General features: G+C 41.6%; 1 protein-coding gene across 1 annotated transcript in view; it reads right to left on the reverse strand.

The window, feature by feature from the left end:
* RGS22 (regulator of G protein signaling 22) overlaps nucleotides 1-16659 on the reverse strand; it is a 71266-nt gene that overhangs the window by 26167 nt on the left and 28440 nt on the right. The window contains exons 8-12 of the mRNA XM_086609329.1: nucleotides 15314-15494; nucleotides 13552-13691; nucleotides 12935-13040; nucleotides 2584-2709; nucleotides 910-1011 (exon numbers count right to left, since the gene is read on the reverse strand). Coding sequence (XP_086465455.1) covers nucleotides 910-1011; nucleotides 2584-2709; nucleotides 12935-13040; nucleotides 13552-13691; nucleotides 15314-15494 — 655 coding nt within the window. The remainder of the gene's footprint in view (nucleotides 1-909; nucleotides 1012-2583; nucleotides 2710-12934; nucleotides 13041-13551; nucleotides 13692-15313; nucleotides 15495-16659) is intronic.

Consider the following 16659-nt stretch of genomic DNA (forward strand, 5'->3'; position numbering starts at 1 on the left):
GATGCTCAGTAATCTAAGCCATAGAAACAGATTGTTCCCCACTGCTCTCTGCAGATATTTGTTCCAAAGACACGTGAAGTAGCTTTGCTCTATTACAGCACGTATTGAAATATGCAGATAGGATATACTCTTACACAAGGTTCACAGAGGACAAGCAGATTGAAGTTTCACAAAGTGATTTTAAAAGCTGCTTGGAGTCCTTCTAGTGATATCACACTCCTGCAGCCTCCTTCCCTGGTACTATCGGACCATTCTGCAGTCGGTGACAGCTGTCAGCACCCATGTGGTGAACCAGTTCATTTTTGGTTTATTCCTTAACTTAAAGTGCATGCTCAATTAAGAATGCTCGTTTATAGGAAGTATCAGTTCTGCTTGACAGTAAATGAGGATTTAAAGATCAAATGGAGGGATGATGACTGTGAAAAGAGCATAATGATGCTCTGACAATCAGAAAAACAGGACTGACAACTGAAAGATCCATTTTCATGACTAAGGTCGTTCTCTGAGGTCTGGACTGTGAGACCTGCAGTTCTAACCCACACAGGAGATGGAAAGAAAGGTACAGCACAATGAGATTATTTAGAAAAAATGTTATCTCTGATGTTAACACTAAGCAGAGAGTTTCCAAATATGACACAGAGTAGCAAAGGGGAGATTAGGTAAACTAAGTATAATAGATAAAACTGGGAACATGCAGCAGAGCCTAGAAATCAAACTATGCACGTTTAACATTTAAATCAAGAAATTCCATGGAAACAGTCCAAGGAGCTTTTTTTTATTGCCCACAACCCAGATTTACTTTGGTGTGGGTTGTCAAGATTGGGAAACTTTTCTACTTTTTATCTTCTTTTCAGTCTTTACACTGAACAAATGTCTTTGTGAAGGTAAAACACATTATTTACAACTTACTTGAGCTTGCTTGCATATTTTAAAAGGATGAAGAGTTTCTTGGTAGAAAAGCTGATGATAAGCCTCTAGGTCAAACCAAAAGTACGCACAGTTCTTCCACAACTAGAGATGAAAAATAATCTAAGTTATTGCTACCCAAATATCACAGCTTTATAAAAGGTTGAATTTCCAATGCAAGTAATTATTTAACTCCTTGAGGTCATCATAAATCAAGCTCAATTTCAGATGGATTTAATCTTCTGTTGCACACTGGCAGGACTACAACATATTTAATGGAATCATCACTGTGATACTATATCTTTTATTGTATCCTTTATGCATAATTGGCCATTAAAATTGTTAACATTGCAGTTAACATTTGAAGAGTAACCGCATTTCAGTGGCATAAAGCCAGCACTAAAGAAGAAATGCTGATAATGGACATGCAGAATTTGTGTGATGGTGAAATAGCATTGTGCAGCAATAATCAAAACAATTAAATATTGTGTACTTGACATATGTTGCTGGGACTATCATTACATTTTTATTACATGCATTTCTGAAGCACAGTCTTGGCCTCATTTCATAAATTCGAACAAACATCAAAAGATCTTTCAGAAGAAGGAGTCTAGATCTTTCCCCAAATCCTCTGTTTTAATCATGTGCTTATGGGGTTTGAATCTTAAAAATACTCTGAAGCCCCCATCATTGGACATTAAAGAGAACGTTCCAAGAAGATAGGGGCAGGGAACTTTGCTCCACAAACTGTAGCCTGCCGGACCTGGCGTATGAGTGAAATAGGCTCCACAGTTGTGGAGAAAACCTTAAGGAAATAATTTTCAAAAGTGTCTGGCACCTGCAAAGGTTAGAGAACATGTGGGTGGGTGCCAATCTCCGATGAAAAAATAAGTTACTTTTATTTAGATTTCAATCTATGCACATTTAAAATTTTTAGCTGAAGGTATTCAGCTTTGGAAACACGGGCTCTTGCCTTCTGGTAGCCAAAGGCATTTCTAGCTACTGCTGCTGGATTCTGGGTTGCGCCAGCAGTGAAACAGATGTCCATCTTGATTGCATTCAAATCTCCCCTAAAGACTCAATTTTTCTGCATAGCCACTAAACACTGACTCAGTTCCATAACTTGTTCCAACCAATCCTCAATTTACACCCAGCAATGAATGATGGATCTGCTGACTGCAAAGAAGAAATAGTGTTATGTTTCTCAGAAATCCAAGAAGCTTCGTGGAAGCAGGAGAACGTTTTTAAAACACTGGAGATTTTGGACATCACTAACCCAACAAGTAAGAAGGAGGCAGATTATCATGAGTAATAGCACAGTGGATTTTCCATCTTTTTGAAAAATGTTTTTGTGGGTTAAGACCTCATTTTTTCTGCCAAGTTAAAGGCTAGTTTTTAAAAGTGATTAGTCTTTTTTTATCCCTGATGGTACAATCAGATTTCCAATAGGTTTGAGACAGTTAGGATCTGACAGCTTGGTTAAGACCTGTCATTAGTTTGAATATACACATGAACAGTTTATTGTTGCTGAGGGATTGGAGTCTCACAAGTAATAATTCATCCAGTCATCAATCTTTCTTTCTCCATTTTTTTTTCTTTTCAGTCTGGCTGTCCTCTATAACTTGGCATTCAGTCAATTGTGGACTAAATTATCACAGGGTAGGAAAATGCTCATACCTTATTCCCTGACTTCTCACAGAAGTGTGTGAAGTAGTAGCCTGCTCTGTTCTCCAAATAAAGAGACTGCAGCATGCTTTCCATTCTTGATCCCCCTAAGACAATACTGCCAGCAGCACTTTTCCCCTGGACAAATAAAATATAGTTATACAGCAAGGAATAACAGGCTTTCATTATTTTCAAATGTCACTGTATTGCAACGGAGGGCCATGCAGTGTGTTCAATTAGTATCTTCATCCCAAGAAACTAGACTCCATTTTCTACTACATATGCAATTGATCATAGCTCTCCATATTGTTTTCTCACTAAATATTCACATGCAATGGAATAAGTCTGATAGCTGAAGGCATGCAGAGTAGCAAAATGACTATAGCATCCCTTAGGTAGTTTGTCAATTCTTGAAACAGGAAAACAAACCTGGCCTCAATTCTATCATTAACTCTTTAGCTCCAAATGTGGTGAATTCCAAAGATACTAAACCATATCAATTACCTGTCAAAAGTTGTCTCAGCTCAGTCTATTGTGTTTTGAACCAACAGAAGTTAACAAGTTGTTATTTGGTCAAGCCTCAAAATGATTAACTATCATGGAACAAAAGATATAGAATCATAGAATCCTAGAATCACAGAATGGTTAGAGTTGGAAGGGACCTCAAAGATCATCTAGTTCCAACCCCCCTGCCATGGGCAGGGAAACCCTCCACTACACCAGGTTGCTCAAAGCCTTATCCAACCTGGCCTTGAACACTTCCAAGGATGGGGCATCTACAACTTCTCTGGGCAACCTGTTCCAGTACCTCACCACCCCTCTGTCTCCTGGGGTTACACCATTGACATCAGCATCAAAATCGTTAGCATTTTAGGGAAGAGGAAATCTGTGCTTTTTACTGTGGCTAGTTCCTGGAGATTTTGAGGAAGAATACATGCATTTTGACAATGATCACAGAGAAACCAGAGAAGAGTACAAACTGCTAAATTAGCTTCTGATGATCGCAAGAGAGAAACTTTAGCTGACTTGCCATCTCTGATAGCAGAAGTGGGAGCAGATAAGTGTGGTGGCTGACAACCAGCTTCTTTCCAAACAGTAACAGTGATGGAGAAGGGCAGGAGGAAGCCAGACTTCTGAAGCAGGAAGATCCCAATCCTCTGTACGAAGTTAAAATATGGATCCCTGCATTCCCTGTTGCGGCCGAAGACGGGGAAGCAAGACGCATCAATATGATGAGTAAAAAGGCTTCAGCTTTATTCTGTGACACTGCTCTTTTTATAGCATAGCTCGGTTCTGTACATGCCTTCATGCGCTGTACTTAGCAAGTTAATTGGTCTAGCACTACTGTTCACGCGACAAGCACGAGTATGATACACACTGTGATTGGATACAGATTTCTATATTTGTTACAATATTTTAATATTTTTGCAGTTAGTATGTTTTGCTCAGAATCTTGTTTTTCATAGTTTCATCCTTCTTGTTTTTTTCCCAGGGACAGTGTGTTTTTCACAGCTTCAACCTACCTTCTTATCTCAAGGACAGTGTTCTTTTTATATTCGCTGATACACATTCCTTACTGTTAACACTTGGGCTGCAACATCTCCCCCTCTTTTTTCAAAAACGGCGTGCGCTATAGCTGACAAGCGTTGGGTCACACATTGCATTAAGCATGGTCCAAAAAGCAAGAGAAAGCCTAACAACAAAAGAGGCCCCAAGCACGTTTTGATGAGATCTCTTACCCAACCATCTATTCTCCAGGAAGTCAACCATCCATCGATGCCATCTACCTCTTTCAAGGCATGTAGTTTGTCCTTTAGTTGTTTAAGTTTTCTATGCACTGACTCTCCTGGACCTGTTAAATTCATACAACACATTCCTTCGATCTCTTCATAACCATGCCCATGGGCTAAAAGCAAATAGTCAATCGCTGCTCTGTTTTGCAATACTGCATGATTGACACTTTCTACATCTTTCGTTAATTCATCTAGAATGCTGGATGTTAAGTTTATCTCGTCACGAGCCCAGCAACCTAGTTGTTTTGCTAAGGTGAGCGCTTTTGCTGCTGCTAACCCTGGGAAAAGTGTGGAGGCAGCTACTCGTCCAAATTCACTCCAAAACGTGGGATTGCCTACACTGCTACAGTCTAGATCATGTAGGCTTCTTTTTCTCCTGGTGTGATTTTCACTCCATTCTCTTAATAGGGATATATTGGGATGGAATAAGGCTAGTTGGCCTAAATAACAAGGACTTCCTTCTGGTTGTTTTGGAATGCCATTCCATGCCCTGTCTCCACAAATTAAGAAAATTCCTTCGGGCAACCTTCGAGGTTCAGTAATGTTGCTGCCATTGCAGCTCGAGTATAGAAAGCGAAGTACCGATGCGCTGTCAAGATTAGAATCTAAGGTTGCCCATAGTTTCCTGTTTTTATTTGAGCTGTTTGGGTCTAACGGCAAAAATGAAAACCATCCTCCTATTTTCCCAGCGGTAGTGTTTGCATGCATACTACCAAGCAGGTCTAGTTCTTCTGGATTAGACTGGAGGGAAGCATTAAGTGCATGAATAAGCCGGCATTGTACTGCTCCGTCATACTGTTGAGGGGTCGCTCTATAGATCGTTGTGGTATTGAAGTTGCTATATGTTAGGTTAGTGGTGTTTACTAGCCCTCTAAAGGCTGCCACTTTCCATGTTGGCACTCCTATGAGACAGGTACGGAATGGGTTTCCAATACCACCCAGGGCTAGGCAAATTGATGACTGGTTTGTTTTGTTAGCAATGGTTACCCAAATGTTGTCTCTCGGGCTGATGGAGTTGATTCCATAGGTCATTTGGCACCAAATTAAGATTCCTGTTACTATAGGTATTATCTTACCAATAAATTCCTCCATCCCTGTCATGATGTCTACACTGCTTCTGATATCTGGTACCCAACACTTGTGTCTTTTGTGCTACTTCTACAACAGTCAATAGTTTTTGTAACCTAAAGGCTGCGTGTGCTAATATAGCTTCTTCTACTCTTTTAAACAACGCAGTTAACCTTTGTCGTGACGCGTTCTCTATTCTAAGCCAAGTAGCGAATGCCTGGTATGGATTAATATCTAAAGCGTGTCTACAATCTGTACAGCCTTGCACTGCATCACGTTGCGATTCATGACATATGCGACTACAACCTCCACACTCTATAGTTATAACCTGTAAATTTCTACATCTACACCTACAGTGTGTTAGCGGGTATAATTTTGCAGCTTTGCGCGTGCGTATCAGACTACGGATAAAGGCAAAATCTATCTCATCTGGATCAGAGTCGTCTAATATGTTCTTTGGAAGATTTAGCACTTCTTCTATTCTTCTGCAGAGAGGTCCGAGTCTTTGGGAACTCCTGGATTGCCTCCGCCTTCGCCTTTCAGTTCGCGCGTTGGGGGATATCTCCCCCTCTTTTTTCAAAATGGCAGCGAGTCGCTTTACATCTTGATGGCACCGTTCAACAATAGCCTGACCCGTACTGTTGTACGGAACACCTTTTCTATGTTCAATTCCCCAATCTGCTAAAAATGCAGCACATGCTGTTCCTGCGTATGCAGGAGCATTGTCTGTTTTGATGACTTGTGGTAAGCCAAGGGCAGCAAATGCTGAAAGCCAATGTTGTTTCACACATCGGAAGGCGGTAGAAGGCGCTGGTGTCGCCCATACAGCTCTGCTGCAAGTGTCCACGGTGACGTGGATATGGCGCAGTGGACCAAAGGTGGGAAACTCAGTTACATCAGTTTGCCACACTCCTCTTGGTTGCAATCCTCGAGGGTTGGTGCCTTGCAGCGACGATGGCACGGGCTTGTGCTCGCGACAGTGCAAACTCTTTCTGAAGAGGTCGAGCAGATTGGTGAAAAAATTTGTGTGATCGATCAGTGACAGCGTTGCCCCTTTTTCTTTTCTCGCACGAATAAAACTCTGTGTAGGAGACTGGCAATTTCAGTTACTAGCATATTGTTTTGGTACAGCCTTGCAAAAGCAGTTTCTAGTATACTACTTCCCTTTCCGAGGGCCTTACTATTTCCACTATAGCCAAGATTTCGCTGAGCAGGAGGGTGTCAATCGGCAGGGTCGTTGTGGAGAAGGGAGGCAGGCACGGCACCTTCAGGGCGTCCCCTGTTTATCTACACAGTGTGCTCTGCAGCCTCCCTCAGCTCCGCTCTGAGCCATCTCTTTTCACCCTCAGCAGAGTCTACGACAAAGGTACTGACACGGCGTTGCCGCACGCGTGGCCAGTGCGTGCAACAAGGCTGCCCAGTATGTGCTCTGCCGGCTAACAGCGATTTTTGCGAATCGCAACATGTTGTTCAATAACAATCCTCCTAGCTTCTCTTTTCAAAGTTACGTGCTTACAACTAAGTCCAGTTAGTAATTCTTTGTCATTAATTTGGTACCAGTTAATTCTTTTCCTTCCAGTAGCTACGGGTGGAATCCATACACTTTCCGATCGGAGAAAAGACACAAAGCATATATACAAGCAACTTTCACACACATAATATACCTAACAATGAGAAACATAAGAACAGTTGATATATTAACATGAAATCTTCTATTACAAGTCTGTCCATTTGAACCATTCTCTTCATTCGGTGTTTCTGTGATCTCTGCTTGCTCTGCTAATTCTTGGATCTCCCCTTCTCTATTTGTAGTTTCAAAAGTCCTGGTTGGCTTTACGTTTCTTGCTGGTAACCAGTATGGACCTGTGGGAAGAACACAAACATACCCTCTTCCCCATGTAAGCAGAGGCGCAGGGCCATCCCATGAGTTGAGTCCAGCTTCTTATAACATGCTGTTGATTTTTCTGCAAAAATGGCACTGGGTTTAAAATTGTGATCCATAGCCATAGTATGTTGCCTAGAAGCAGACAAATTAAGAAAATTTAAAACATATGTGGCTTTGTCCAAGGATTCTTGCGGGGAAATATACGGAAGACTGCCCCTTTTTGTTTATCAAACATTTGTTTTAACGTTAAATGAGTTTGTTCAATAACAGCTTGTCCCATAGGTGAATGAGGGATACTGGTAGTGTGAGTCACTCTCCAATCCTGAAAAAAGGCACCATACTGGATCACTGTTTGTCCCAATTTTCTTTGGTACTCCCATGGTTTTCTTCAGTGTGAGCAGTAGCAACAACAAGGGCAGAAGACATATCAACAGTTACATGCACATATTTAGATCGATTAGACAATTGAATATAAGTAATATCAGTTTGCCATAATTCATTGGCACATAAACCTGTTGGATTTACTCCTGCTGGAGTATTTGAAGGCACAATACATTGACGGTCAGGGTAGGCACGTACAATCTGCTAAGCTTGATCTGCTGTCTGACCTGACAGAGAGCATCATCTACTACCAATTGACAAACTGTAGGATTATTCATCATTCCTCGAAGCAGTACAATCCAATGATATTGTTGCGTGGGTCGTTCATTGTTAAGCACTGGAACTGAAAAGGCAAATCTAGGACAATCGTTAGGGTGTAAATAAATAAAAAGTAAAAAGGTGAAATAACCCAATCTTTTAAATCAATCGCCATCAAATGCTAACATTCTGGAATCATAGTAGGATTTGGTACACCCGGTTGTAATGCACCCATTGGTGAAATGATTGTATTAATAGCTCTTAAATCTTCTAACATAAATCTCCATTTTCCTGATTTCTTTGGGGTAACAAATATTGGAGGGAATTATATGTCCTAATTTGAGCTGTTCATTGACTAATTTTTGAGTTCAGTTCAGTTGCTCACCTTTTAGTGGCCACTGATCGACCCAGACCGGCTTGCCAGCTTGAGTCAGGGCTGGACATCAGTGACGTGCTAAAAATTTGAGGTTAGCCTCACATTCCACTGATTCAACAAATCCCGACCTCATAATGTACATGGGACATCAAAAACATATGGTTTCAAAACAGCTTGTTTGTTACCTGGGCCTACTACTAACAAGGTCTGTGCGCTCTGCTGTGGGATCTGTGTTCCACCTACTCCGATCACAGCTGCCAGGGCTTGTATCAGAGGCCGAGAGGGCGGCCAGTCAGGATCTTTCACTATAGATACATCAGCCCCTGTGTCAACTAGGCCAGAAAAGCCTTCCCATTAATGATTACTGTTAAAGGAGGCTGTGCAGCTGTGATTGTCTGTGTCCAAAATTTTTTTTTTTGTGATAGCAGAGTGACCTTTATTGTTGTTATACACGCAGCTTTTATAGATTATTACTCTGGCCACGATGTGTCTATGCGGCCCTCACCCAACTGTGATTGATTACAAACAATAGTGCACGCACCTATTTTAATTTTACTATTGGCTATGCCTAAAAAGGAGCTATTTTTTACTTGCTAAACTAAACATCATTTTCTCACACACTCTATATCAACTTCCAAACTCCTCATGTCAACTTCTCACACTCCCTGCACCAGCTGTTCACACTCCCTTTTCTTTCTCATCCTCTTTATCGGTGTTTCCCAACTTCAGAAAAGAGCACAGGCTTAAATCATCAAGGTCAAACCTCAACTGTAGCTGTGTGTATGATGCCACAACAAGTCCCCCCTTTTTTGTTTTTCTGTGCCCATTACTTGATTAACCGTACTCTGTACCGTCTGCTGGGAGCGTGACAATAGGCAGGGGGTGATTATTACTATGCATAAAAGAACTACTAGCAATATAATGTCTGCTTTATTAAAGATTTTAACCATCCTGTCAATTAAGAGCATTGATAAAGCAGAAGCTGTAGCATTAATTTGTTTTGCAAGCTAACAACCCAACTTATTCAGCGTAGTTTTGCTTTATAGTGTTTCGAGCCCACATTGTGACACGCCTTTACTAAATCTGCAATCGTTTTTGCCCGATTTCTGATAAGATCAAGAGCTTGTTGGCAGTCTGTGTTAGCATTTTCAATGGCTGACTGGAATACCAACACATCTGCAGTAGCCGGATTTTCTGTTTATCTCTGAACTGCCATTTGTAGCTGATCAAAGAAATGCTCATAAGGTTCCTGTGCTCCTTGCCGAATGGAAGCAAAGGAAGCCTCCCCTGTCCCAAAAATCAGGGACACGTCTTAATGCTCTCGTAGCCAATTCAGTCAGCTGTTGGAAAGCCACTTGCTGTAACCCTGCCTGTGCCTGATTTTGACATGTGTGACATTTTATTCATCCCAAAATGTTTAGCCATCGATTTAAGAGATTTAACACCTATAACACTTTAGCTATTGTTTCATTGGGAGATTTCCCCATCATTCCTCTTTCTTGTTTCAAAAGCATATTCTCCAAAGTACCATGTGCGTGTTCTATGATTGGTTGCCCAGTAGGATTGTAAGAAATACCAGCAACATGCTCAATACTTTATGATGACAAAAATACATATGGCTGATAAGAAGTGTATGCCAAAGTTCCTGCGAGCGTAAATCACTGGTGGCATGATCATATTTTAACAGCTAGTACACAATTGTACGATTGAGCGGGCTTATTGTCGTGTTAAACTAAATTGTCACTTAATAGCGTCAGTATCTTGATGGTAGAAGTCTTGCAAGATTTTGCCTGTATTAACGAGTTTGGTACCAGAGCTGCACTCGTGAGAGGCTCAGCTCGCCTGTTCCCTTCTGCTATAGGCCCTGGAAGCGTGGTGTGCGCTCGCAGATGTACAATGGAATGTGCATGTTTACGGTTTTGCAACACTGATATTAACTGTTGAAATTGCTGGAACAAAAGAGGATTAGTTATTTCCCGCGATGCCGATCGAGACGATCCAAGTTACGATGTGCTCTCTCTTGGTACAACCTGGGCCACAGGCAGCGGCCGGGCGGGGGGGGGGGGGAGGGGGGTCAGCCCTCCCTCGCCTCAGCCGGGCGGGGTGGCGATGACGACCCAGCAGCCCTGTGCCGCCCCCCCCCTTGTTGTTGTTGCTCTTGTTGTTGTTGCCGCAGCTCCGGCCGCTCGCGCTCCGTAACCGCCGCCGCCCCCTCCCGCCGAGGGGACCATCAGCCGCGAACGAACCGGCGCAGCGGGGCCCGCAGCGCGTCTCCGTCCCGTCCAGCCGCGGTTCGTTCCTGCACACGAGCGGCAGCGCCGAGGCAAACGCCGCCCGCGGCCCCGGCCGGCAGCAGCAGCGGCGTTCCCGGGGCGCCGCCGGGCGCGGTGGGCGGCGCGGCGCGGGGGTGCCGGTGTACCGACTGCGTTGGAAGAGGGGGAAAGAAATAAGTCTGTCTTTCGTTCGGGGCCCTGGATTAAAAGATTCGATGATGACTTTTCCAGGCCGGCAGCATCCTCACAGGTGGCTGCACGCCAAAGTTTAACGTCTATAGTGTCCCAAGTCCTTGTCAGGTATATATTTGAAGAGCTTGCCTCCGGTACATGGGCTGATACCCAAACCAGGAGTACTGGGAGTTTTATCAAGTTAGAACTGTTAGTAGTGCTGGTTTCTCTAGCACTTTGTCCCAGTCGCTTACCTCCTCCTGTTGAGGCAGTTGTTGCTTTTTTTTTTTTTTTTTTTTTTTTTTTTTTTTTTTTTTTTTTTTTTTTTTTTCTTTTTTTGTTTTTTTGTTTTTCAGTCGCTTACTTCTTTTGCATACCCCCCTGCAATCAGGGGCCAATATCTTTTTCCAAGTTTTAGTCCACGCTCCTCTAAGAAGCTTTTCAACAACGACAATGCAACGTCCCGTTCCATCATCTCATTCCCAGGCTGTCATTGAAGCATTCCCCATCCCGAACCAGACCTCGGTCTGCCTGACTCACCGGTCAGTCCGTAGCGCTACGATTCCGCCTCTCTCGGGTCGTCCGCCTCTCGGGCTATTCCGCCTCTCTCGGGCTATCCGCCTCTCTCGGGCTATCCGCCTCTCTTGGGCGCCGGGATGGCCGTCCTCTCTCTCGTCCGCGTTGTGGTCGTTGAAAACCCTCTTGATCACGTCGGGGTCACCAGATGTTGCGGCCGAAGACGGGGAAGCAAGACGCATCAATATGATGAGTAAAAAGGCTTCAGCTTTATTCTGTGACACTGCTCTTTTTATAGCATAGCTCGGTTCTGTACATGCCTTCATGCGCTGTACTTAGCAAGTTAATTGGTCTAGCACTACTGTTCACGCGACAAGCACGAGTATGATACACACTGTGATTGGATACAGATTTCTATATTTGTTACAATATTTTAATATTTTTGCAGTTAGTATGTTTTGCTCAGAATCTTGTTTTTCATAGTTTCATCCTTCTTGTTTTTTTCCCAGGGACAGTGTGTTTTTCACAGCTTCAACCTACCTTCTTATCTCAAGGACAGTGTTCTTTTTATATTCGCTGATACACATTCCTTACTGTTAACACTTGGGCTGCAACAATTCCCCTTTGCATCATATTTGTGATGGCAAGTTGTGGGGTCCTGACTGTAGGTTCCAGTCTAGCCCTGTATGTGTAAATGTGTAGTATTTTCCTCCCTCAGTCAGAGGGAAAATCTGCATAATGAGGGTGTAGAAAAACTAACAGTTCATGTTGTGAACACTTCCTTAATATAAGTTTCTAATGGCAAATGTCCCCTAATTGCAAAGACTAGCCTTTACTTCTGTCAAAATTAACAAAGAAGTAAAATGATTGCAGTGAAGTAATACACAAAGCATGATTTTGGTGTGAAAAACAATCAATCATCTTCAAGTGATCAGCAAACTCCATGCATATGTAAATAGGCCCAGATTTCAAAACATGAGAGTTTTTTCAGTTGTGAAACCATGAGTATCAAAACCTCTGTGAAACAGCAGGCTGTTTCAGGACCATTCCACAAACATGAAAAGTTTCAAGTGTGTTTTAAGTTGCCAAATCTTGACATCTCACATGTTCAATTTGTCAGCATTTTAAGTTATTGAGAAAAGGCTCTTCTGTGCAGCCTGTCCCTTCTGAGGCTTGCTGGATTGAGGGTCTGCTTAGCAGGCAATAATTCAACAAAGAATCAAATACACAAGCAATAAAGAGGAATTGCACAAGTGAAGCATTTTCCTCTTATGAATTTTACTGGTTTAATGATTTTCTAGGGCAGATTCAATTTTCACTGTAAGTCTGGTATACTTTCCTAGGCAACAATTCCGCTGTAGCATTTATCCAGTGAGTTTTCCATAATAGCCTACTGAACACATGGTCACCATGGAGAAGATCAACACTTTCTAGTCAAAATAAACCTCTGTATGTGCCATGATCTCCTATCAAATAAGTGACAGATACCACACAGAAAATGTTGACATTCCAATTATACCTCTGCATGCAGCATTGACATTCACATAATCAGACCCATTTCTCCCCCATTGACTACTTCCTCTTTAATACTACAGAATAAAGTATTTTAACCCATGATTCAAGACAATCAAGCAGTACTTACCGGAAGCAGCTCAGCATAGGTGTACTTTCTATGACTCTGGTATTTTGAGTCTTCAGTGTCATCCAAAGCTAAGCAATGAAACATGTCTCTGCTCACTGACTTTGACCTGGATCCACAAACAAACAAAAATGTCAACACCTATATAAGAAAAACCTAGGACCTCTTATAAAATAAACAGCTAAGAAAGGGCGTGAAAGAGGTAGAATAACATAGTGAATAGTAGAGGAAAATGTGCATGGAGTTCAAATTTATAATGTAAAAAATTCAGAGGAATACTTTTTCGTGTGGCCCAGTAGAAATCACTGACACAGCATGTCTTTGAGGGCAAGTGCTTGAGGCAGGTTGATACATTGAGAATATTGATGATTATACAAGAGAGAATAAAACACTTGTATTTGAAGAAATAAACTCTTTTGTGTTGTGGCACAAACAAATAAGAAACTAATCAGGCAGGGAGGAATTCTCCGTGATGCAATCTGTACGATAACCGTGCTTCACTAAGCAGATTATTATATTAAAGAAAAGTATTGATGTAAACAGTAGGATCTAAAAGCCCTTCATAAACATTTGAGGTATATTGGTGAGCAGAAAGGTGTACGAAGGACTTTTGTACTTACCACTTTCTTCCGCGAGAAATGTCGTCCCTTTGAGGGCTCTGACTTGATGGCAGGGTAGGTGATAACCTTAATGATCTCTTCAAAGAGAAATTTGGTGTAGCTAGTTTTAATAAAGTTGTTGACGAGCTTGTTCTACTTTTCTAAAAGACATAACAAAAATAAGGCAATTCTGACTATTCTCACCATATTTGTGTTTTCTTGATATGTTCTCATTAACTGCTCAAATACATTCAAGGGTTTTCAGGACCATTTTGACTTGTCAATCACCATATGTAAAACTGCAAAACGCAAAAAGCTTCTCTGAATATCTTGCAAGATTTTTCAACACACCTTAATAACCACTATAGCTTGAAAATTAGATTTTTAACAGGTAGAAATATGTTACATGCGCTTTGTATAGAATTACAGAGGATACGGGGTGAAGAGCATGTGAACATGTTTTGTGAATCTTTACTAATATTACCTTAACTAGTTTACTATAAACCAGGACTGTAAGACAGATGCAACCACTCAGTCTGAGAGAAAGGGACATTCTGCCACATCATCACTGACTTGTTTTGAACAAAATCACGCTATGAGTTTTTGGAGATGCCAGTTGCATTCAGAGTGTTAGAAATTCACCCAGAGTTGCTGCTCTTTCTAAGATGTTGCAAGCACAGTGAAGCAGGAAGTTTCAGAAGTCCAGATTTCTCATAGAAAAAAAAAAAAAGCAGCAAGAAACGGTCCATCAGCTGATTCTGTGAGGTTCATGGGTGCCATGTCATAGCTCTTTTCAAGTACTGAACTCAACAGGGGCTTGAAAACCTGTGGAGTTAGAATCCTGTATTCCTGACCTACAGCTAGTCCTGGGTCATTCGCGCACCTTGTGAAGCCAGAATTGGTCTCTGTTAGAAGCAGCTGCTTCTGGCTCCTATTCCTGCTGTGATCAGCAGGAATCTGGCTCTTGAATCTAGCTCCTTCTGAACAGGAAATCTATTCCTCTGTTTTTCCTCCATTATCTTCATGGTTTAGCTTTTTTTAAAGTATAATTGTAGTCTAAAACTATGCAACTCAAAGTAGCAGAGGTGTACGTGAACAGATCTGTGGCACAGCCCATCCAGTTCTTGGAACCACTGTCTCGATTCACGTTCTCCAAGTACCTTCTGTACCATCATGTTGTTGAAAACCTGCAGCTTTCATTGCAGTCACTTCTCAAACTCAGACTTTCAAGGAAGAACAAAGTCTGATCTGAACTGGCCACCTGCAAGCTACATGCTATAAAAAGGACCGATGTGTGTTGTGTGGCTCATGGCCCTCAGCAGAAAGCAAAAATCATGTGTAGCTGATTCCGTGGCGATAGAAAATGAGCATAACTCTGACTTTTTACAAACATGAGGGGTAGATTCAAGGTAACTGCAGAGAAGTTGTAAGAATTACTCTGGATTAAGATAAGGGTGGTTGAAAGGCAGAATTTGCGCAGCTAGATTCTTAATCCTGCAGTTCTGAGAATTTAAAGCTAAAATATCTATCCAAAATATTTACAAAATAGCCAAGATGTAACTGGGAAGATAATTTGACTCTATTTATAGCAACCTGTAGCATAAAGTATAGTGAAGTTTTCCTGCATTTTTATACATAACCATCTGCAGCAGACAATCTTGCTAAATCATGGTTGACTTCCTAACAACCAAGTACCATATTCTTGTCCCATTGATTTTGAGGAGTTTTATCATTATTTTTGATAGGACAAGGCTTTGCTTTTCAATGTTGTGGTCCTACCTACCTGAGGAAGGGAAGGTGATATCCTAGGCATGCAAGACTTAGGTGTCAATGGTAGCAGTGAAACCATTTGTGGAAAAGGATCAATGTCCATCCTTGGTCTCTCTTGGCATGTGTGCCAGAGCTTCAGTTTTGCGCTGGCAGTTTCTATTGCTGTTGAATGAGCAACACAAAATCTGGGACCCCTAGGAAAAAAAGCGCTAATAAGTAGATCTTTCCTGCAACATGAAATATTGGGCTATTTGGTTTCTTTTTTTTTTTTTTCCCCATGATGGTGTTTACTGTATCAAGATATGCTGCAATATGCATCTAGAATTAAAATCACCTAATATTAAAGATATGTTTAGACATCGCACTCTTCCAAATGTAAAACCAAGCTACACATACATAAACTTAGGTTGCAAAATTCTGTTCCATTATCTAGTTGCCTTTCTAAGAGATCCCATCCATCCTACAGCAAAGAATGTGAAAGGATTGTAGGTTGTAGGACATAGACCGTAACTTTCATCAAGCTCCACAGCAAAGGTCACAGTTGCAGGTATTTGTTTATGCCTGCAATTTGTTAACCCTCCTTGGGGCCAAGAGAAGACCTTCAAAAATTCAGCTTATGTTTTGGAAACGGGTTAGAATTTTTATCCTCACTTAAGCTGTCAATATGTAAAAGGCATTTTGTACGACAGAAATTGAACAGTAAAGTCTCAGGGTCAAATTCCACATAGATGTATACACAGAGCATCTTCAGAAACTTGAGAAGGGCAATATGGGAAATAAGTTAGGACGGAATTAACCTTCTATGCCTGGAGGGGTTTCTCTACTCTGCAGCCTAAAGTTTATTTGAATGGTATCCAAGGCAGCTATACATGAAGTAGCTCAGATGCTCTGGCAGTAAAATAGCAAGGGCTCAGTAAGGGAGATCTACCTGGCTTCTCAGAAGATTGCAGTGTAGTTTAGGCTCAACTAAATTTCAGAGGCAACATCTGCTAGTATTTACGATTACATTACTTTCCATAATTGCAATGAGATAAGTGAAATGAAATAAAACCTAATAGGCTTACCAAAGAAAAGAGAAATTTGTTAAACAATAGAATCTTAGTTCATGTTCATTTTTTCATACCAGTAAAGAAGTAGAGGTTTCACTACTTCAGGCTGAATCCGTCTTAGATGCCTTTTATTCCACTGATCTCCATGCAGTAGATCAAGTCTGAGTAATACTTCTGAACCGAGGAAATAGTCTCCACTGCTCAGCAGATAGAGTTTTTTCATCTTAATGAGTTGCCTTGAGTCAACAAAAATAGTCATGTAAGCATGTACCAGACACTATACAGAATCAAGTACAAGAATCAGTTCATC

The sequence above is a fragment of the Tauraco erythrolophus genome, chromosome 3 (genome assembly GCF_009769465.1).
Source record: "Tauraco erythrolophus isolate bTauEry1 chromosome 3, bTauEry1.pri, whole genome shotgun sequence".
NCBI classification, from domain to species: Eukaryota; Metazoa; Chordata; class Aves; order Musophagiformes; family Musophagidae; genus Tauraco; species Tauraco erythrolophus.